Below are 24,625 nucleotides of genomic sequence, written 5' to 3' on the forward strand. Positions count from 1 at the left end.
CGCACTGTGATGAATATTTACAAGTCCTGGCTGAGTCCTGGTAACGTCCAGGGGCTGAATCATCACACGTATGAGTGTGTGTGTGTGTGTGTTCGGCGTGAGATGCTCCACAGGTTACCTAGTGGTTCAGATTTTTATCGTGACATGTATAGAGAGTTAGTCTTTCAAAAATTTGAAAATAAAAAAAGCGTCTGACCACCTTTTCGAGATCCATCCCCGTCGGAGAGGTTTCTTCCTTCATACAGAACCACAGACCATAAACAAAAAAACCCAAAAAATCATTACTGTACAAGTACATAGGATTTTGTTATATATTTTAAATTTTTCTTCTTCATTTATTATATTTATACTTTGAAGTTTCTTTTTTCAGGTCTTTAAAAACGTTTCATGTCCGCGAGAGACCGAGGGAGACAGGTTTGAAAAGACAGAGAGGGCAAAGAGAGAGAGAGAGCGGTGAGTTTATAAGAGTTTCTAAGTTGTCTGTCAATCAACAGTGTGTCTCTCCTCGTGCCTCTCCTCAGTTAGTGGGTCTCTAACACGGCCCCTGTCCGCTGTTGCTGCGGCGACGCAGCCGTGGCCGGTCATGTGTAGGGCCGCTCAGACCTTGGCCTCCAGCATTTCCAGGAAGAGTTTGTGCATGGGCACTTTGCCCTGCACCTTGATGCTGTAGAAGTGCTGCACGGCCTTGGTGGCGGTCTGCCGGAGCAACGGCAGGGTCATTAGCAGTTTCCCTGCCCGCCGAGGGTCCTCCGCGTGCTGCCCACTCTCATAGTCCTGCAGGGCCTCGTGCAGAGCGTCCTGAAGCTTCTGAACTGCCTCCACGTCCTCTATGTGCATGGAGTCTGATGGGAAAAGAGACACATTCGTTACAGGAGTGCTGTGAGGAATCTGCAGTGTTTGTACTGAAGTGCTTACTGAACACTACAGTTATGAAATGTAATGAATTAAATAAGCAGTGTATTATTTATTATTTCCAATAAAATAATTTGGTCAAGCACGTGTTGTGCTTTAGACATGATACAAATAGGTAGTACCTATGGCACTACACCCACAGAACTAATTCCATTCTTACAGCATCTTATTTCCATAATGCATTAAAAGAGATACACCATCAAAAAAAAGGGTTAAAAACATTTTACTCAGGTGGAGAAAAAAGACAAGCTAGAACAGAAGAACTAAAGGCTTCTGAGTTTGACTGAACCTTATTTAAATACTGTTCCAGACTGAACTGACAGAAAATCAATATAATCCAAAAATATATAAATAAATAAATTATAGATAAATGATGGACGTACCATCAGATAGCGGAAACAAAAGACTAAGCCAAGACCATCTGAGGCCAAACGAAAGGTATAGCTTTTAACTAAAAATCAGGTACAAACTGAAGGTGTACAATCTTTCAGAAAAAAACACCATGGTTTTGTGATATTGATCATATTTAGCAATATTGATCATATTCACAAAATTCACACTTCTTTAATGATTTATTGAACTTTTTACGAATAGTTTTTAATTTAGAAAAAAATGTTGTCATATTTATATTTATAAAACCGTGTTGTCATTTAATAAAGAACCTATATGAATGCATACATAATAAAAAAATATATATATTATATATAAATATATATCCAAAAAACAAAGGTCATAGACTTTGCAGAACTGTCATTATTATTATTCAGTACAAACACACACAGTACTGTGCAGAGGTTTCAGGCACCTAAGCACATTTTTAAACCCATTTCTCTCAGCAATAAGAGAGTTTTTACTGCAGAAACTCCAGATCCCATTAGAACCTTGGTTCCAGATTTCCCCAGCCAGCACAGCATGGATGGGCTCAATTTCATCTCCAGCTCACCTAATTTACCATCATTAAGCACTGATTTACCAAACCAGTATCCAATTAATAACAAAATTGTATCTCATCTGATCAGACTGGGGATGCAACTTAATGACAAGTGTAAACTGATCAAAATATTCAGATACTATCCAGATACAAAACACATATTAATGTCAGGTGTAAACAGTCTCAAAAAGACAAAAAGGCAAAAATGGAGATACAAGGTTTTTGCGTGAGATTTTCTATCGTCTGAATTATAGCTCCTTAACCAGCAGTTTGTTGCAACGTCACAGAAACAAACTCCACTCACTTACTGAACAGCCTGCAGCTACTTCTCCAGCTCCTTACACAGGCCAACTAATTAAACTGTGTTTCCCACTCACAGTTAGTCTGTTGCTATTGTAAAATCTGCTCCTAATCCTTTCTTTTTAGGTAGTTAGTAGTAGTTTTTGTTTACGTTACTTGTTTGGGAAAAAGGGCTGGTTGAGAAGCGTTGTAAATATGCTGTTATGGTAAAATACAGGTTAGAACACTTCTTAACCAACCAATCAGCTTGCATGGCCAGAACTAAGTTAAGTGTATATATATATATATATATATATATATATATATATATATATATATATATATATATATGTGTGTGTGTGTCTGTGTGTGTGTGTGTGTGTGTGTGTGTGTGTAATTGATTGTGTTACTCAGTGTGTAATTAGTTTAGGCAGCTTCAAAGGGTTAAAACTTAGAGCTGAACCTGACGCCTGTTTATTATCATGAGCTTGTTCAGTGCGCTAGCTGAACAATAATAGAAGTATTCATATTTTTACACTGTTGGAAGCTGATCATTCCAGATCATTCCAATATTCTTCTATAGACCAACAGCCTTTAGTGTTTACTCTCAGTTCAGTTCCCACATGTGCCTCTGAGTGTGTGTTGTGGGTGTGTGTATGTGTGAGTATGTCTCTCTGAAAGAGAGAGAAAGAGAAACAGAGGGTGAAGCGAGTGTGTGTGTGTATTTGCACAAGAGACAGAATGTGTAAAAAAAAACAACTTTGAAGAAACAATTTCCTTGCAATCCATCAGAGAGCCCCCGTCGATCCAATTGATAAACTGCTAATTACAAAATCAATCGCTATGAATTTTCACAGCTGTCAGACAGAGGCGCTCCCATGAGAGCCTTCACACACACACACACACACGTCCTTGTTCGAGCGGCCCGTATACACACACACACATACACGCACTCTCTCTCCTCTCCCTGTCTCTCTCTCTCTCTCTCTACACCACCCCTCTGCTCTCTGCTCCACCTACTAGCAGAAGGTCTGTCAACTAAAAGTAAAGCAAAGCCCACCCTCAGCATTTTCTTTTTTTTTCTAGCACACAAAAAAAAGAGAGAGAGAGAGAGAGGGGGAGAGAGAGAGAGAGAGAGAGAGAGAGAGAGAGAGAGAGAGAGAGAGAGAGAGAGAAAGCTTGCGGGTCTCTGTCCAGACATTGATCAGAGAGGGACAGAGCGTGCTTCTGAAAAGCAAGCTGTCGATATGGGCCCCTCGTCTTCTGCCCCGGAACAAACGAGGCCCATCACTCCCTGATACTCATTCCATTCGACTTAACACATTTTATTGACAGCCCCTGTGCTCCTAATGAAATGCTAAATTTATCTCCTGTGGCTGCAGGGGCCCCATGGCTACTGTTATGGAGATAGAGTGAAAGAGAGAGAGTGGCAGAGCGAGCGATAGAGAGAGAGAGAGAGAGAGAGAATGGGAGAATGGAGGAATGCCACAACACGGAAGCCGTTCAATTAAAAGCTCAGTGCACCCTCCTCCCACTCGCTCTCTCCCTTTCTGTGTGTCCTTCATGTTTATCTCAGCTGTATCAATCTGGATGACCTGCATCAAGATCAAGCAGATTAAAGAACACGCAGGATGCCTTTAATTCTACGCTTGTTGTCGGCCAACATGCTGGTTTATCATGACACTTTATGAAGACAAACCCAAACGTAAATGCGCACCTAGGAATGAACCCTTAGGTAAACTCTTAGGTTTAAAATGGCATTAATCTTAACGCAAAAACTAACGTGAATTATTTGGTAAGCATTTGGTTTAGCATATCTCATGGATCCCACAGGGTTCTATTTTGGGGCCTATGAAACTGATGTTAATTATGAAAGTAATACAGTTACCGGAGTACCAGAGCTTATATACAGGCTAAGTGGTTCATCATTCTTCATGGAACCAAAAGTGGCTCCTCTATGGCATCTAAAAAGCACCTTTTTGAAAGAGTGTAGATTGAACATGCTGTTCTACAAAAGGTTCTTTAAACCAAAAAAGGTTGATCATCTAATGTACAAAACTGATTCTCTGAAGAACCAATCACCGAAAGAATTATTAGGGAACCAAAAGAAGCTCTCTGCTCCAAAGAACCTTCAGAATCATATATGCATATTGGGAGTATTTTTTTAATTTCTACGATTTATTCCCCCTTTGCCAAATAACTGAAGAGTGCTCCTGCTGTACCTGAGTTTGCAAGGGCGATGGCCTTAAGCGTGACAAACTCCTCCTTCTCCACCTTCAGCTTCTTGTACTTGCGGACAAGCTGCAGGATGGACACGTAGAGGTCCAGCAGCCCCGTGAGCCGTGAATGCTCCTCGTCCATCACATAGTCCTCCGCATACACCAGCTCGTCTTCGTAGGGCAGCGAGCGGAACACAATGCTCAGGATCAGAATCTCCATCCAGGCACTCTGCAGAAGACTCATCTGATCTCCTAGAGACAAGCTGGAGAATCCTGAGGCACAAAGCAGAGTAATGATGTTAACACTCGGAGGCCACAATTAGCACCACAGATAAGAAAAGCAAAGAAATGTCCTATTTATTTTATTTAATGAGTTTACTGAATGTTTTATTATGCACACATTTTGGTAGGTACTGACCACTGCATACCAGAAAAACCCCACAAGACCTGCCTGATGTTTGGGAGATGTTCTGACCCAGTGCAATGCCTATGCATTGCAAGGTTTGGTTGCATCAAAACATCTAAACCATCTGGGGGTCCCTTTGAAAGTGGTTTGAGAACTCCTTGCCTTAAGAACCTTAAGAAGAGGTGTGTGAGTGAAACAGAGGTTCTTCAGGGAATTAAAACAAGATCTCCTATGGATCTCGTGTGGATCTCTTGTGGTTCTCCTGTGGATCTCTTGTGGTTCTCCAGCGGTTCTGTATGATCTTTGACAGGAGTAAACTTTGATGCAAGTGGTAAATAGTTCTGCTTCCATTTCAGGAACACTTCAGTACCAAGCATATCTAAGGCTGAGATTTGAGACAGTTAATGTGTTCAGGTTATGTGTAGTGCGGGAGCTGTACAGTAACAGAAGAGGGTAAGGTACAAGTAAGGAGATTCAAAAGGGTCTTGGGTATTGGAAGGTTAACGAAGCCCTAGGCCTAGGGCCTCTTCTTGGCCTTCATGTAATTAGCTGCCTGGTAAGCGGTCACTTCCACACAAATCACGGATGCAGGCTGTGCAGCATAATGAACTGCGCAGCGTTTTGTAAAATGTTGACAACAATGGCTGGATGAGGCAAATCACTAAGGCCTGGCGAGGCAAGAGATTTGAAAGCGGACGAAGACACAGAGTGTCATGGGGATGCTCTGATAGCCATCTCATCCTTTTCTGTTGATAAACTCTTCACATTTCTCTGCCAGGCCCATGACCCCCCCTCCTCCTTCTACTCGCTCCGTGCCCGCTGGGTGCCTCCATTTTGACAGTATATTAGCCCCCCTCGCAGGCTCTGATGATTAAAATGATTGCTTTTACAAGTTTACCAATGCAATCCTATCTGCCCCCTTGTGATTAGGGAGGTGATAGATTACAGTATTGACTGGGTCACGCGCCATACCTGCCTCCAATGTTTTCCCTCTTTCATATAAATGATCTCATTGAGGACGAGTCGAAGGGGTGATGTTTATCTGCTTAACGTGTGACACGTTGGAGTGTTAGCAAAGGGGGGGGGGGGTGAGAGAGAGAGAGGGAAACAGGATGGAGGAGAGAAAGAGAGAGAGTGAGAGAGAAGAAGAGGCGAAGGAAAAAAGGGGGACCTGAGTGTTTAATTTCCCTTATCACTGGCTGTGCGTGCTGGGGGATACATTAATTAACAGATTGTGATCGGAGCTCCAGGGCCCCTCACAATGTGAAAAGGAATCAATAGGGCCAGAGTGGAGGTGGCAGAGAGAAAAGAAACGGAAGAGGGCCAGGACAGCACCCCAACAACAAAGCTGCACACGCAACAACAGAGCGGCAAACCCAAGACTTCACACTTGGACTGTCAATATTGATTACATTAGTCATCGAGTAATCTACTCAATTCAGTTATATAAACTATTAAGATACTTAACTGAACAATAACAACCCATACTGTTTCTGAGAAGCTGAAATGCAGAACTGCAAAAACCTCTTTCACAGTCCCTCAACGCAGCTGGCCACAGACGTTGTTATCTTGGTGAATGTAGGTTGTGACGTTGGATGACCAAATTTCAATGTCTAATGCCCCAGAATAGCGACGACAGTAGATGTCTATGGGTTTTAAATTCTGATGTAAAGTAACCAAAATCCAGCGCCTTCCAAATGTAACATGCCAACATCATACTGGCCTAAAATACCAACACTTTCGGGTAGGATTCAGTGAGGAATGTTAACCAAAAGCCAACATCAGCAAAACTTCTTAACATCCACACAACATGAAATTCTACTGATGACAAGGGTGTGGGTTTGATACCTGGGTTCATCAAGCTGCCGCTGTCAGGCCTTTGAACACAGCACTTAACCCTCTCTGCTCCCAGGGTGCTGCAGCGATGGCTGCCCACCACTCCGGGCTGGTGTGCTCACTATATCACTGTGTGTGTTAGCTTACTCGTGTGTATGTGTATGTTCACTACCAGGATGGGTAAAAGGCAGCGGCCAAATTTCACCTGTGCCCAACACAAATGGTGAATATGTCTGCCTTGGCTTGTCTGGTTTTGTCTTTAAGCACAAAGTACTTCCCCTCTTCTTGCAGTCTCCCTCTTGCTCATTATCAGATGGTGTTATCAAACTCCTGACGCTGCCATGGTTTTGTATAATAACAACGATAGTGTGTTATAATTTATCACAATAAACATTTCATCATATTGCCCCACCCCAATTATCATCCGCCACCTAACAATTGCTGATTTTTCAAGAAAATCAATTTACCTGGGTTTTTAAATGCAACTAATCACCAGAATGATCTCTGTTGTAATGCATTATACCTGAAATCTGCAGGTGATTGACCGCGGCCTGGCCTGTCAAGTGTGTAATTGTGATGCATATGCATATGTAACACAGATTGATCAGCGAATGAGCTTTGCATGGCAATCACATACAGGGCTTTGACTACTACAACAGATCACAGCTCCCCTTGGACCCGACAGGACGAGCGGGAGCGAGGCACATGTTCGACATGCACACAGGACACGCAGAAACATCCCCTGAGCAGCACACATCCTCACACTCTAAACACCCATCACAGTCTAAACACCCATCACACTCGGCAGGCCGCAATTACGCGCCACGCTAAAAGCCCCGCCGTTAATCGGCTGCTGCAGGTTGTTCTGTGCTGTCCAGCCTGTCTCACTCACTCTCTCTCTCTCTCTCTCTGTCGCTCGCTCTCTCTTTTTCTCTGTGTTGAATTATCACTCCAAATGGGATCTTGTGTTTTTTCCCTTCGCTTTTTTCCACTCAATTTAATCGAGTAATGAAGTGACTTCCCGGCTCTCCAGGTCAAACGGTGCTCAGGCCATGCTGCTGCTGCCGCCGAGCCTCGCTGCTGAAGTGCTTTGAGGAGCGGGCGATTCCCACTCTAATGAAATATCAATATTTACATCTTCATTTCCAACCAACTGCCTCTGCATGCTTTGACCAAACATGACACAATATTGACCAAGTTGGGGGGCCTGCCTGCTGTGCCTGCCCCTTGGCACTTTAGCAAATAGAGTGCCTAGTGTCAATGGGCATTAGCCTATCAGTGCATTAGCTTATAGACTGGAGGCAGCAGAGATATGTTCTTCCTATTACTCCCCACCATGCTAACATTATTAGGAGCAACTTCATATAATTCAGCTAATGAGACAAAAAGCTGAAAACTGTGTGTCTTGGAACTCTGCTGACTCTGCTAGGAAGGAAAAGAAGGAAACTGGCACAGATAATCTCAGTGTGTATTCATCAAAAACCTTTGCTGGAGAAGCAGACCCAGTTTAGCTGCCACTATTCCAGCACACGATTGATTTGGACGCAATCTCAGCAGTGCGGAATTAACACAGTAAGCTGGGCCCATATCAGTTTGTCTAAAGGGCTGATTACAGTATCCAGAAACCAGTAGTTAGCTTTTAATTTAACTTGGATAGGAAGAAAAAATATTTAGTATTTAATCTAAATTTTGAGTCTACATGTAGTATGTGATACAAATATGTGTAATACAAATTGCTTTGGAAACTCTAAGGTGTTTACATTTACAGTATATGATGTCTAGCTATATATAATCATATACAGTACTGTGCAAATGTTTTAGGTATTGAAAAGCTTCTATAAAAGTGCTTATTTACTCAGTAAAACACTAGTAATAGAATAAACACTCATAGATAAAACATGGCTTTCCATCACTGTGTTCAATAAAACATCTCTAAAGCTCTTCTTATGGAACTGAACACATTTACGTGCTGGCAGGGGTTGTCCCGGAGAAATGTGGAACCAAGCAAACCTTGGCCTAGCCTTTCAGACTAGCTCACAAAATCCCAATTATTTTCTTCACAATTAAAAATTCTTGTTCCTTTTTACTGTGTTTATGTTCACCTGCATCTGTTGTGTTCACATGATCTGGTGTTATTGTGAAAATGAGTTTTAAATAATGTGCTTAGGTGCCTAAACCTCTGCACAGGCCTGAATATGTGATTATATATGATGTTCTTGGTGACACAGAATGGTTTATGACACACATATGCATACAAATTAAATCATATCATATGTAACCATGTAATAAAACTGTAGTGTATAATAACTGTGCCAAAACAACTTGATACAAATATTCAAATATAGCTATAATGTACGCAACTGCACATTCAACTAACAGGAAAACTAAACAATTTGTGTCATTTCCCAGCTCTAAAACAGAGGCTGGTCATTCTCCTGTGCCCTCTTGTGCTGTCTGACGTGGTCAAACCCACCCATACACTTATCAGAGCATTGCAGAACCTCAGCTGAGACGGTTCTGAAAACTCAATTTATCATCCCTGTGGAAAAATCCCCAGCACGGCCCGTCTTCAGCACCAGTATAAAATGTAATCAGTTTTTAGCTTGTTTTTATGCAGTTCAATAAAGTTCATCACTCGAAACAGCCACTATAACAAAGACAGGCTTGGCTGTGTCTTGGTGACATATTTCATGCCCGTTGAATCGAAGGCAACATGTCTGAAAATGGGTAAAAGCCACAGCTCTCCGAAAAAGGCTTTTTACAGCCGCAGCAGCCCTTTATAAACAAAATAACCATAAAAACAGCAAGTTTTAATCCCACTATATTTACAAGCTTATATTTAAAATTGTATTTCTGGCACATTATTGCTGCTGTCTCCTCCTCCTTGACCTCACGCCCTGTCTGTGAAGTTTGTGTGGAATCCAGCATCGCTGATTTCTCTTTCATTGGAGCCGAGCCATGTGCTCTGGGCCTGGGCTGATGGCGGATGGTACATGTGGCTTTGGGGTTCAGTTTCTTGCCCAGGCAAGTGCACCACACTATCCCAGTAAGCGTCCTTGGTCTAGACTCCTACATTTTTCCACCTCTGTAACATGATTAAACTGTAAGTCGCTGTGGCTAAGAGCTTCTGCCAAATGCTGTAAATGTATGGTTGGTACGAGTGCACTCCACAGCTATTAAACCCAAAGGGACGGGCTGTAGTGGAGAGAATAAATGCTAAGATGAATGTAAACCTCTTAATTCACTGAACAAGTAAATCATCTGGCCTTTTTATCAGATGTAAGGTCTCACAGTGGTGTGGGTTTGTTGTGTTACGGCCAGGCTATGGCTATAGCAAAGCCCTCTCCTGTGATCAATCAGGATGATGGTTCTTTTCATGGTTTGGTCCACCAGAGGGGCTGGAATTAAGCGCTGTGCGTTTCTGTTGAGCGGGAGTTCATATTCATATTAATTTATTATTGTTTCCTTCTCCCTGAGGGCCATTAGTAGCGCTCATAAAATGGGATGTAATTACGAGGTATAGTGGCCCCCTCCAGCTGCACCCCCCTCATATTTCACCCTCAATCAGATACAAGAGAGAGAGAGGGAGCGAACGAGAGAGGGAGGGACAGAAAGGGAGAGAGAGACAGTGTGAGAGAGAGGAAGGGAAAGGTAATGAGGAAAAGAGATGAACAAGAGAGAACTGGAAAAAGGAGTAGATAGAGAAATCGAGAGAGAGAGAGAGAGAGTGGTACAGAGAGAGAGTGGGACAGAGAGAGAGAGAGGGAGAGAGAGAAAATGGAAAACAAGATAACAAATGAAAGACAGAGATAGAGAGGGAGAGTGCGAGAAAGAGAGAGAGACTAAAGAGAGAACTAGAAAAAAATGATAGAGAAGAGAAAAAGACAGAGGACAAAAGATGACAGACAGAAATAAGGGGGGCAGAAATGCAGAGAGAGAGTAAAAGAGAAAGAGAGAGAGAGAGTAAGAGAGAGAGAGATACAAACAAAGAGCAACAAAAAAAAGAAAAGAAAAGGCAAAACAAAGTAAAAGATAAATTGCAGAGAGATAGAGAGACGGGGGACAGGAACGAAGCCGTAAAAGACAGGAAAAGCATCCTTCACTCCAAACACGTCGGGCTTCAGGCCCAGCGCTGATCCATCATGGCTTCTAATCAGAGAGAGAAGTCCGGCAGACTGCTGGCCAGCGGCAGTGCACAGCCTTTTTCATTGCTCTACTATAAGCAGTCAGTCTGTGTGTGCTGAGCTCCTCAATGCATCCCAGCAGCTTGTTTAGGTACAGACCTTTTCACACTCGAAGAGACTGCCACATGCTAAATAAACGTATATGGTACAGGAGGGTCTGTGAGCTGCCCCAGTGTGTGTCAGTGGGCTTCGTAAGAGTACTTGTGTGGGTGAGAGTGAGAATAATACTGAGAGAGAAACTAAGAGTGTGTAAAATCACACAAAAACGGCCTGGTATAAATGCTACACTGCTGTGTCGATGTTTTAAGCACTTCTGCACATTATTTAATAAGACAGTTTGAACAGATGCAGGTACATAAATACAATAGAAAAAAAGAATATCTCATTGTGAAGAAAGTAGGTGAAATCTTGTGAGCTAGTCTGAAGAACAGAGCTTGGTTCCAGGTTTCACCTGGACGCCCCCAGCCTAGCCAGCACAGCGTAGATGTGTTCATCCTCATAAAGATTATTAGAATTTATTCAAATATTTGTTTTTTTACTGAGAAAATGAACTTACTGCCCAGATTTATTCTAATTTACACATGTGTTTAAATCAAGGACTATAGAACAGCAAAATATAAAGACCCCTAGTGAGCAAGCCAACCGTGACAGTGGCAAGGTAAAACAACGGGGACCCATCATCCTCTGGTCAAAATTTATTATTAATGACTAATAAAAACATCATCTTACCACCACATAAGACTGTTCATCTGGTTTGCTGATACAATATGAATATAATCTTATATAACTAATATAAGTAATATAATTATAACATAATTGTAAGAATAATGAAATAATAAAGATAGTTCAAGGTAATAATAGTAATAATAATAATAATAATAATAATAATAATAGCAGCAAACAGTTAGAGCCCATGTAAATTTCACACACAGCCCACAGTCGGCATGCAGATAGCAGTAGCACCTTTTGCACAGTACTGTGTGTTTCATTTTTTAAAGGGCTTTTTATGGTTGGGGTTAAGTAAGGTATAAAAACACACCGGTGTGTGTGTGTGTGCATGTGTCTAAATGTGTCTTTGTGTAACTCACAGCTGCTGCCCATGATTCTCAAAGAATTCACATGACAGCATTAGGAGAACCCAATCAATACGTGTCTGCTCATAAATTATGCTGCTTGACATTTGACCCAGGTCTGGTCACACATTCAGCAGAGGTGCTGGACTCTCACACTAGCCTTGCTCTTTCACCTCACCTCCATTAAACTAGTCTGAGACGTGTTACAGTAACACAGGAAAAGCTTTCAGCACGTATACAGAACTCTCCCCCACATATATCCCCTGTTTTATTTAAGCATTAGTGTTTGTAAAACAATCAATAGTCAGATAAAAAATAAAGAATCTAAGATATTTCCCAATTTTTGAATATAGCTTTGACCCTGACGCACAGCTTTTGTTCAAACGGGCCTAAAGCGCATTAAAGCCGAGGGCCCCCTCCAGCTGAGCTATGGAGTATCAGTGCTTTTAAAATGATAAGAGGCCCATTAGGCACGAGCACATGGCAGGGAGATGGGTCATTTGGCCAGCGGAGTGTGAACGATATGAAGTTTTGTAACGTTAAATACAGTAATCCCCTTGTCTTAATCTGCTTTTTCTGACCTTCTGACCTGACTTCACTGCTACTTAGTCCTCCCCAGAGAGCCACAGCCTCCACTGCCCGTTATATATCTCTGTTTAGCTCAGTGACGAGGAAGAGATGAACCTTAATCAGTCATGTAATTACACTTCATTTATTCCTGCTGCCAAGCAGATCCAACGGTTAATGAATAACCATGTCCTATTGACTACTTTTTAAAGGCACTGGCCAAAAATACCATTCTCAGTGGAATGTGTTGAGAGTATGTAGGAAAGTGTGTAAATATCTGCAATGGATTGTATGTAATATTATAAGGGACAATTTAGGTAAACATAACGTTGTTTAATCATTATTGGAATATCAGCCTTTGCAGTATTGATATGTCTGAAGTCTGCAATATATAAATGACCCCAGTGACCAATCACAGTGGGGGATGTGGGCATCTTGAGCAATCACAGTTCCAATGTTTCAGAGCCAGGTTATTTCTGTGGTCTGACAGAAGTCAATTATTTCGTCCAGAAACCACATAAGGTTGACCAATTTAAAATATACTAAGAAATAAACTAAGAAATATAATATATCCAAATATATAATAATTAATGTTATATAAATAATTAGTAAAAACAAACTATATATAAAACCAATATACCTGCAATAGTAATATACATACAATATACTTGTAATGTATATACAGTAACTTAATATTATATTTGTGTAGTTTATATTGTTTATATAGTTGTATATAATTATAGTTATATTGATAATTGTAAATTGTACAAATATAACTATAACTAAACATAAACAGAATTACAATAGCAGAGATGGGACATTGGTGTTGTTTTTTTTACCTTGTTTGTAACTGGACAGTCATCAAAGCATTTCTCTGCTAGTTGGACCATGTATGATGATATATCTGACAAATTAACTTGGCTTTGATTTGATTTAATTATGCATTCCTTTTTTCTAAAGACTGCGAGGAGACAAAATGCAAGCTTGCAGGATGCATTATGTGACCAAGTATGCATGTACATGCAGGCACACAATTCCCCATGCATGTCACCAACCCTCTGCTTTGACAGGCCTAACAGAACAAGAACACCCTGCTCTGTGTATATGTATACTCTGTGTATATGTATACACGCCCTGAGCAGCAGATGTCCCCTGTACGGTCATGTCCCCCCACCCCCCAACCTCACACATACCCCCCTTCCCAAATCTCCATCCCTGTATTCTGCATCAGGCGTGGGGTATCAGGCCTGGGCCTCCACCTGATTGCTCCATCCATCTTGATCTGCGCTGCTAAAGCCTCCGTCAGTGGGTAAATTGAATATACTAAGGCCTGTCTGTTGGTGTCTATATTTAATAAAGGCCGCTGATGAGGTGCTGATTTATCGGCCGGCAGTATTCACACTCCATTACAAGGAGATTACACAGCTCGAGAGGGATCAGCCCCGGCAACACAGTAAGGAGATTTCACAATTTAATGGCAAAGAGAAAACAGCAAGCTGCAGCGTGAGGAGGGGTGGTGGTTGGGAGGCTGGGTGGGGTTGGAGGGGTAATCTAGTGCCTTGAGGTGTGCGCTCTGATGTGATGGCTCTGAGCTTTGAGAGGAGATCAATTTCCATACCTAAAGTAACAGGGAGGTCTATGGTTAGTGGATTTTACTAAAGGGCAATCAGCTATGCTACTTTAGCTATGAGAGACTATTCATCTTCAACATTTGTAGATGCATTTAAATCATAAACCACAGAACAGACATAAAGAAGTAAAACTCATTAGAAATGATGGGATGTAGACGTATAAAGGGATTCAATCTAATTCTATTTAATACAATAAAAAAATACATTATTTCCACCAGTGCAATAAAGCAATAATTTGTAATAATTAATCATTTGAATCCAGTAAATTCAATGTATTATTCTCTTAAGTGAATAAAATTATTTTATAACTTTAATAACAAGAGATGCATTACAGGACGAGAATAGCCTCAATGCGGCAGCGGAGAGATCATGTGGGAAACAATTCTGCGGACTCTCTCAGCCCAGAATTCCCTAGTGGAAAAATCCTGCCCTGCGAATCCGGAGCTTGGAGGCAGGTGACTAGCAGCTGCCTAATGTGATGAAGCAACTGTGTTGCACAAGATGTGGAATGTAAAGCCTTATTCCGACCCACGACATATGACATTCACACAGCCACCACAAAGTGCATTCGTCTGAGTTCTAGCCATCAAAACTTATGATTACGGATAGGCAGATGCAACCTATCAGAGCTCCGGCCTCAAAGGCGTTGTTTCAGAGCAGCTATAGCAAGGTTGAACAAGCTTGGAAACCACTGGCAAAAATCCCATTCAGTCTAATGAATTTAGTTTGGAGATTAGACTCGCTGTATTTGTAGTTTCCAGTTTAAAACGCTGCATTACTGAGCTGGAGAATGTTGGTGCAGCTAATCGAATTTTGGCGAGCTGGAAAGGATCATGAATTTGTCACCTGATCAGTCTTAAGTGTGAGCATTTACATGTATACAAAAAAGTACCATTTGAGGTTAGTTACACAGTCTATACAATCAGAAGCTGGGGTGGAAAATGCCATAGAAGTTTTATATGGAACCATATCTGTAATAGAGATAATAGAGACTGTGAATCTTGAAATTGGTAAATAAAAAACAAACAAACAAATAAACAAAAAACTTAAATCAAGTGAAGGTTTAAAACTTAAGTGGTTCTTCTATGGCATCGCTCAAAGAACCATTGGAGGCACCTTTATTTTTAAGAGTAGAAGAGTGTAAGACATTTCTGATGAGGCTTGGGCCCTGATGCATATGATGCATCTGAACAGCATCTAAATATCTTGGGTTTTCGGGTGGGATTTAAACTTTTTTTTTGCCTTTCTCTACATCAGTATCTCCTGAACTGACTGCGGTGTATTGTGTGTAAGGCTGTGAGTAACTACAGTGAAGCCTCTGTCACTTGGACACTGTGAAACGTGAGACGGAAGAGAACAAGCAGCTACCGTATGTATGTCAAAGGTCTTTAGCACCTCAGGAGCAAAAAAGCCATCTGTCAACATTTCCCACACATGGGCCTTAATAAGCGTCCATGCCAGGCGTCACTCAAACTATTTACAGAGTGTGCTCTCGCACTGCCAGGCCAGCCTGTGCTGAGCTGTTCAACTCTGGGATTAATTATCAATTAATCAGCGGGCACAATGGCTGGGAGCTGACCAAACATAGGGTACGGCCATCTAGGATAGTTCGGCAATGCTGTGTCCTAAAAGTATAGGGGTCTTACTTATTTGAGCAGAGGTCCAACCTAAATATGGGCACAGTTATGTGGGTAGAGAATTATAAAGGAAGTAATAAAAGTTGAATCAAAATCAAATATTCATTTACAGTTAACAGGTAAATACGTACAATGGAACTTAGCCTTGGCATTCAGCCTATCCATGGCAGTGAACACACACCACCGTAGTGGTGGGCAGTCACCTCAGGGCCCAGGGAGTAATTGGGAATATGGTGCCTTTCTCAAGGGCACTTCTGCCATGAATGTTGAGAAATGAAAAAGCTTTGTTCCAACTTTAACTTCCTGCTGGTCCAGGGTATCAAACCAGCAACCTACTGGTTCCAAACCCACTTTTCAGTATTTTAGGCCATGGCTGCCCCACAAATGAAAGGCTAATCAATAAAGAGGATATAGCTGTTAAGCAGGGAGGTGTGATAATTGCAGAATGAAATTATTATTGGCAGAAAATTGCTCAAGAAGAATTATCAGTGTTAGACTTGATATTTCTAAATGATAATTTAATTATGTATTAACTGAACTGTGTAACAGCAGATGATTTAAGCTGCTTTTGTAACTTATAATATATCTACGTTGTCATGCAAAAACATATCTCCATTTCTTTATATAATTTTCTTCACATTGTGTAAATATTATGTACTTTTATATCATTATGTAAATTGCCAATAAAAATGATATAAATTACTTGGAATTAAATCTTTTTACTTTGACTTTCACTAAAAGTTAAGGAAGTTTTTTGTGGACATTTTAGAGACTGAAAGTTTTTGCATGGCAGCTGTGGTATTTAGATGTTGTTCCATTTGCTGTTTTAAAAATGTTTATTAGTGGATATCAGCACCAGCAGATATGTACACTTTATAAGTCGTAACTGTGTAAACTTTAAAATGTTAAGTTTACTGAACTTCAAATAGTAAGTAAAAAAAAACATACATATGGGAAGTCAAAACTTCAGTGCTAAGTTTTTTTTTTTACGGTGCACATAAACAATATTAGTACATATTCCCATATAGGTGACACCACATTATAAGGTTACTGGTAACATCACTGGAATCATCAGTAATTCCACAGACCCACTCAGAGCCAGTAGATGTGCGGACGAGAATAAACACCACCACTGTCAAAGCCTGTCTCTCAATCAGTCTCAGATTAGTGCTGGAAAGGACCACTTCACTGCAAATTACTGCTCTTTCATAACCCTCTTTCTCAAATGTTATCCTCGCAAAAGGGGCAATGAAAAATCAATTGGGGAAGTTAAGTGCCAATTTTCTTGACATATAAATTGTTACCTTTGGACTTTGGTCATTGGCCATCTGTCAATGTCCTAATCAATGTTCCCCACTTCATAATGAACTGTTAATCTTTTTTAATTCCATTGCCGAAGGGCTGAAAATCTATCAGAATGTAATCAGCAGCCCAGCAGTGAGGATGACAGTGCCGTGGCCTGGGCAGTGTGTTGGGTTGTGCTAATCTTCAGCTCATGGGATCTGATACAACACTGATATACAAACTCAAGCAGATTTGAGCTCCACATGCAGCACAACAATGGAACTGAGGAGGAGATTAAAAGGAAAAGGTGATGCAGAACAGATCAGTGCTTCCTTAACATGAATTAATGTATTTTATTTATTAATTACTTTGTTTAATCTAGAGACAACTACTAAACTAATAGGCACGTTATATGGCTGGAAGAGTTATAAGCCCAAAGGAATTATCCATTTAAATATTTAACCAGCTTAGTTACACAGAACCTATATTACAAGAGTTTAAGGCTGATCAGTCACTCTAATCAGTGCGAGGCCATGTAGTTTCCCATGTAGTCGATTGCCCTTCTGTGCACACCAAGCACATTTCCCTATGATTAAATGTCAAAGATTGGGGCTACTAAAGGTGTTAGGGCTAGGGTTAGGGTTTGCGGATCATTACCAGATCATTCTGTGATTGTGCTCTTGATGCTCTTTACTCACAAATAACAACGGCCACTTGCCATTTATTCAGGAATTCACTGTAAACATTAGGAGCTCCTAGGCAGCCACAGTGATTTTGCTGCTTTTCCACAGTCCATCACTCTCTAAATAAGTAGGCCGCTGCTCTAAATAAGGAGGCACACCAACTTTATAATACTGATGTAAGGCCCAAGTAATAAAGCATTCGACCAGAATTACAGTATATATACAACAGTAAACAAGGAACGTTTGGGAACGTTGCATGTGAAGCTATTTATCGCTGCTATTTATTTATTAAACAAATGCAAAAATCTGATCAGAATGAATACAAATAACTGTAATTGCTTTGTGTGTTTACCTGATTATATCCAAGTATGTAATCAATCCTTCATTAATTTAAATCAAATCAAATCCATACAGTGTCTGGAGTGTCTAGAGAAGTCAGACTCTAAAAAAGACTCTAAAACAACAGTTACAATCATGACACTAATAAAGTATATCACAAATTATACCACAGTTAGTTTTGACCTCGGAATGTGATTGGCTGAGACACGTTATAGGAGTGCCAATAAGGCACGAAAATAGCACTTGGACCAAAGCGCATCACCTTTTACTCCACCACATACACACATAACCTAGCAGCGACGGCAGGGCTTAAAAGACAAAACACCAGCCAATTAATATTAACAAATAATGATCAAACACATCATTTATCACACCTGATATTAGTGCCTTTACTATATTTCATCTGTTACTGTGGATGTATCACAAATTAAAACTAACAACCAAACCAAAGCTAAACGCTGGTTATATTCGCATGGAGTCCCAAACACAAACACTATTGGTTTAGAATAGAGCAATACTCATTAGAAGTGTTGCTAGGTAGGTAAATATGTAGGTATGTAGGTAGGCAGTTGTGTGGTTGAGACAAGGGATCAGACCAGCCAATCAGAGGATGCATGATCTGCTGAACGGATAACTGTAATACAGAGTGATAACCCTGATGATTGTGAAATTGTGAGCTGTTCCTCGACTATTCTGACTGAAGGACACAGTATGATGATGCTGTTTTAGCAGCGGGGTGACTGACATAATGGGAATATTTTACCTGGCGGAACAACTTGTTTTTTCTGTCCTCCTAATTTAAAAACACGAATAATAAGCTGCGATAATGGAAATTTGCTATAATCTCAAAAACACACTTGAGCTTCGTGCTATAACATGAGATATTGGCACTGGGGTACTGAGCTTCAGCTACAACCGCAGTACACCAGTGCCAATATCTACACAACGCCCATGATTTAAGAAACCCTATAACCTGAATATTTTTAATTGCCAATTCAGTGTCTGTGTGTGAGAGTGGGAGAGCTGTAGCAGGACAAAGAAAGATGTGTGTGGCATGTTGAAGGGACTGTGTTATTGGGTCATTAGTGATCCAGCCATGGCTAAGCTCCTTGCTTAAACTCTCTCTGCGCTGACGCAGCGCTGCAGTGTTTGTGTGTGAGTGGATGGATGCATGGGGGTCAACATTCCCCTAATCTCCTTACTAGATAACACTTTACCCAGCTTCTGATTACCATCTTTGCCAAAATCTTAACTGAGTCTTAGGGTTTTTGGCTCTTTTTTTGGTCGGTAGCTAAAACACCAAGTGAGAATAGGCCATTATGTCCATACATCCAGCATGATAACTATCACGCAGACAATCTTCACTGCCTCTGACATGGACAGTGCGTTTGCTGAGAAACACAATTTTTGTACCTGAAATTTAAAACTTGCTGCTAATTTCTTCACTGTCCGTTAATAAAAAGATCAAGATAAACTAAAAATGATTTTATTATTATTTGTAAAGTTGTTTTAAGTCATTTAAGGATGCACTGCGTTCAGTTCTTCTTATAGACGAACCAAAAATACATCTGCTGTCGGCTCCCAGTTAACAAGAGCACTAAAAACATCTGGGGCGCTTGCCTATTCGTTCTGTTCCAGAACAGTATGTGAGTGACAAAGACCGCCCAGACAATGTGGACTGACCTGGGATATGCTTGGCCCAACCGATGATGACCACCAGTTCACGGTCAGCCAGGTCGCACAGTGTGGTCAGTGCCTTGATGTCACTCTCAGGCATGGTGGGGTCTGGCATGGCATAGATTTTCTCTGGCTCCGCTACCAACAGGTGGGACACAATCTTCGTCACTGAGGAAGAAGAGTAAGACGGAGATTAATATTCTCATTTACTAAAGTATTAAATCTGATCTGAAAAATAAGAACAGAAGGTAGAAATATTCATATAAATAATGATAAAAATACCCATAATCACATCATATTTAACAAAGATGGTTCTGGCCTGTGTGTATTCTACTGCAGGTATGCATATCTGCTGATTTTATGAACTATACTGCCATCAAGTGTGTTATTGGGTAATTATGCCAGGAGTGCAACTGTAAATATGAATGGCATGTCAGTCGTAAAGGTAAAACACTATATAATAACAAAATAAAAATATGACTGTTTATATTATTTGTATTTTATTTTATTTATATGCATTTATATTATATGGGGGAAATATAAAATTAATCACATTCATAAACACATATAATCTAACTAACAATAAACATATCTGCCATGGAACTTGCACTACAGCCTGAATCATGTTAAGAAACAGTGCTAGACAGTGGCTGGTTGTCTTGCGTTGTGCTGTTAGCAGTTAGAAAGGGATAACTGATAACCAGTGCTTTACAGCCCAGGCCTGTACAGAGCAAACAGGACAGACTGAGTATTGATTCAGACAGACTCGAGACTGGAACACTGTTTGCTGCATGTTTGCCTGTGAAGTTTGGCCTGATGGGAATAAAGGCAGTCAAACAGAAAAAAATCACCTGCTCCAAAGTCTGTGTTCTGCTGTGTACACAACATTCAGGAATTGTCAGTGTGTGTGTGTGTGTATGTGTGTCTTTTCGTAATTCCATGGACTGGGCTGTGTTGCTCAGGGTGAGACGAAGCAGGGCAAAGTGACACGTAAATCTACACATCTGCACATAAGTGTGTTTATATGTGTGTGTATAACTCATTCACATTCCTTAAGCTGTAAATGTGGTGTGTGAATGCGTGTGGATGTGTGTCATACAGAGCTTTAAGGCTATCACCACTGGCTATACTACTAATGAAATAATTTACTGATTAATAATTTGCTTATCATTAATCCTGTAATCAGATACAATAACAAACCATAGTCTTACAAATATGTTAAAGATATATTGTTGCTGTCATGCAAAAACATGTATCCTCACTGTCATGCAATAACCCCATAACCTCTATTTTTTCACTTTTTTACATAATTTATTTGTCAGTAATTTGTCAGTTGTTCTTTTCATGATATATGGACCAATAGAAATGCTCCAAACATTATTTTTACATTTAATTCCATTCAAAGTTTTTTGAATGAAAGCGACACTCAAACACACCAATCAGCCATAATAACATTAGCACCACCTGTCCAATATTAAGTAGGTCCCACATGTGACGCCACAACAGATCTGAGCATTCGATGCACAGACTCCACAAGACCTCTGAAGGCATCCTGTGGAATCTGGCACGATCCTTTAAGTCATGTAAGCTGTTTTGACTAAGTCATGTGGCCATCACAATCAGGCTCTTGTCAAAGTGGCTCAGATTCTTATGCTTGCCTCTTTTTCCTGCTTTTAACACATCATCACCCTCAAGAACTGACTGATACTAACGGTAGATGAAGATAATCAATGTTTTTCACTTCACCTGTCATGTTATGTTACTAATGTTATGGCTCATTGGTGTGTATTCGTATTTATAAAGCCATACCATAGTTATATAATAATACAGTCACTGTCATATTAAAATCATCTTCTTTTTTTCATCAGATGTTCTGTCCTGATGAATGGATCAATCAGAACAGTGGAAATTACTGGAATAAAATCTAATGTTAAAACAGCCTGTTTTGGGGTTCTCCTGTTTTTGGGTTCACCATTTCTGAGACGGTGGTTTTGTTTAAGCAGCAACGATATATAAGCACTGTGTGGATATAAATGTGTGTGTCCTATCAGGCTCTAAACATGCATTATCATCCTGCAAGCTGCAAACTAATCACTGCACATTTTAATGGAGTTGCTGAGTTTAACTAAGTTATGAAGAGCCCTGGAGAGCTTACATGGCTTCTTTGCTGGAGGTGGCAGTGTGAGGCCCAGGTAAGCACTGTTCTCTGTGTCAATCCTCCTCTTGTACTTCTGCCTGCCTCCTCGCACGCGGTCCAGGCGAACACCTGCAGGAGCACAGCGACAAATGTGATGAAATATAAAATATTAATAAACAAGGCACTTAAACGTTTATTATTATTGAGTAATTAATATCAGGCCTTATTTCAGAGTATGTATCACTGTAAACATCTGTGTAGGTGATGCAGGTATGAGGTGAGGGGGTTATACAATTGTTCACGTCAGAAAATCACTTTAATCATATTTAGAAAACAAAATCATGAAAGTACTTTTAATAGCACGCGAATAGTCTTCTCTCTTTCTTAGCACACACACACACACACACACACACACTTAAAATCCTCTAAGGTAACAGTATCAGAGTGTAAATAAATAATTTCATCTCCTCAAAGGATATTTAAAACCAAAGAAAGATAGAGAGACAGACATACAAACAACCTGCACAGACACAGACTGACTAGTGTGTATGCAAGAGAGACAGACACCAAGGGAGATAGAGAGAGAGAGCGAGACAGAGAGAGAGAGAGCGAGAGAGAGAGAGAGATAGAGAGAGAGAGAGAGAGAGAGAGAGAGAGAGAGAGAGAGAGAGAGAGAGAGAACAGATAGACGAGGTGTCCAGCAGAGGCAGGTTGTGTCGGTGTGTGTCACAGCAATGGCAGTGCTCCATATGTGAGAGCTGAGCTATGTGCTGCTTCTGCTCCACTGTCACACTACAGAGCCTGCACCTCAGCCTGCTGCACAACAAACACATGAATATTTAAACCAGGGTCAATGATCTCACAGACTGGCCCTCTAATTATTTAGCTTTTCAGCAGAGCCGCTGAGCATGCTAACCAGACACTCACTCATTTCATACACACACACACACAGCAGCGGCGGCAGCGGCAGCAGAGCTCATACACTAGAGCATGGTCAGCCACGCAATTTTACACACTGTACTGTAACAGACCGAGTAAGAGAGTACACACACACTCTCTATCACACACACACACACATTCCAATAAATCAGCCTGGTTTTATTTAACCAACTCCAGCAGGACGAGTGCAGGAGCTTATCAGAGTATTTCTCCCGCTAGGCCTACCAGCTTCACTCCTGAGCTAATACACTGCAATAAATGCCACAGTGCTCATCACAACATCTGTTATTTATTAGCCAATTATTTGATAAGAATGCTTTTACATTTTTACATTTCACACAATGCAAATGCATAACCTCTAATATCTGTGTTATTCATATACTGTTTTGTTGAAGAAAAGAAAATACACAAAGTTCTGTTTATGTAGATGAAATATGAAGCTAAAAGCTTCTAAACTGTAGAAAAATAGGCTCTGAATTACACATTATGTACCACAAAACACAACATTTTATCAGATTTTCTAAAGATATGATTATATATAGCACTGTTGTTCAATGAAAAACTTGTATCTCTATTTTTGTCCGTTTTTAGTTTTCTCCATGGTTTGAACCCTGTAGCTGCTCTGTCCACTGTGTAAATAATTCTGGATGAATAGGCCAATAGAAATGCTCTAAATGACTTGGAATAAACTATTATTTTACTCTGACTTCCATTCAAAGTTAAAAGGTTTATTTTAATAATATATATATTATTACAATTATAGATTTTATATATGATTATATATCCATATTTGCACTTCTATAATTTGCATTATTTGAATCTGTCAACTGCTCAAATTGTGTCACAATCTGAATCATTTAAAGGACTAATAGAAATGCTCCAAAATGACATGGAATAAAACCTTTTTTACACTGGATTTCATTAGAATTTAAGAATATTTTTTTCTTCTCTTATAAGAGTTGAAACCGACAAAAGCCATGTTTAAAAAATACTACCAAAACTGAGTGCAATGATTAAACTGAGTCAATCACTCATTGACGCATTGAGGCGTGATTAGTCACTGTTCTTTAAACTACACATTGTTCTATAATCTGTACCAAACAAATCTGTGATGTGCTGTGAAAAGTAGGCTGTGCCCACTTTTCATGTTATTAGTCATGTCATTAATTAGTCATGATCACAATAAAACATACTGCTGTACATAAAAATACAGTTGCATCCACCTGTGGGGTCTGAGGACTGAGATCGTGCAGACACAACTCTCTGCTTTAAAGCACACCCATGCTAGTTGAAATTCTCAGCTGTCGAACGGGGGAGCACTCGCTAAGTGATTTCATCACATTAGAACCACAGAAGCTAAAGCAAATGAGGCTGGAGTGTTACTACTGAAAATTACACTAATGTCATTCCCTTCTTTTAAAAAAAGAGATTTGTGGTACACAGGAGAGAAGAGAGGGGGAAGAGGATGAGGAAACATGGGATAAAAAAAAATCTCTGTCACACTACCTCCTAAAATCTGTAGCTACTGTTGTTCTACAGAATGTTTATTAATTCAATTAAATTAAATTGTTTTTCTAAACTTTTCCAACAAGCCCCAAAATTCATTCATCAGTCATTCAGCTTTCCAAATGAATTCAGAAAAATCACACGCACAACAAAGAGCAGCTCAAACAAACTGCTTTATCGTTCTACCAGAGGAATGAGGAGATTTCTGCTTCTTATATAAATTATTTGATTCCCTAGAAACAGAAATCTGATTAGGATTGTCTTTCAATTTCCTGACACTGACAACCCACTAACCTAATTACCCACTGGTCCCTGTGGTCCCTGCCTTCCTAGCAAACACTGGGAGATCATTTGATGGTTGTTAAATCGCAGTAAAAATCTCATT

The 24,625-nt window shown here is 40.3% G+C and overlaps 1 protein-coding gene across 4 annotated transcripts in view; it reads right to left on the reverse strand.

Annotated features, from left to right (window-relative positions):
• Window positions 1-597: 597 nt before the first annotated feature.
• esrrb (estrogen-related receptor beta) overlaps window positions 598-24,625 on the reverse strand; it is a 40,622-nt gene continuing 16,594 nt past the window's right edge. For 2 of the 4 annotated variants that reach the window (XM_072690292.1, XM_072690293.1), the window contains 4 exons: window positions 21,814-21,924; window positions 19,665-19,826; window positions 4,345-4,614; window positions 598-842 (listed from right to left, as the gene is read on the reverse strand). In XM_072690292.1, the coding sequence (XP_072546393.1) occupies window positions 598-842; window positions 4,345-4,614; window positions 19,665-19,826; window positions 21,814-21,924 (788 nt within the window). Of the gene's footprint in view, window positions 843-4,344; window positions 4,615-19,664; window positions 19,827-21,192; window positions 21,220-21,784; window positions 21,925-24,625 lie in introns of all 4 variants that reach the window. The other 2 variants (XM_072690295.1, XM_072690294.1) reach the window with 2 other exon arrangements.

This window comes from Salminus brasiliensis, chromosome 10 (genome assembly GCF_030463535.1).
Source record: "Salminus brasiliensis chromosome 10, fSalBra1.hap2, whole genome shotgun sequence".
Taxonomy (NCBI): domain Eukaryota; kingdom Metazoa; phylum Chordata; class Actinopteri; order Characiformes; family Bryconidae; genus Salminus; species Salminus brasiliensis.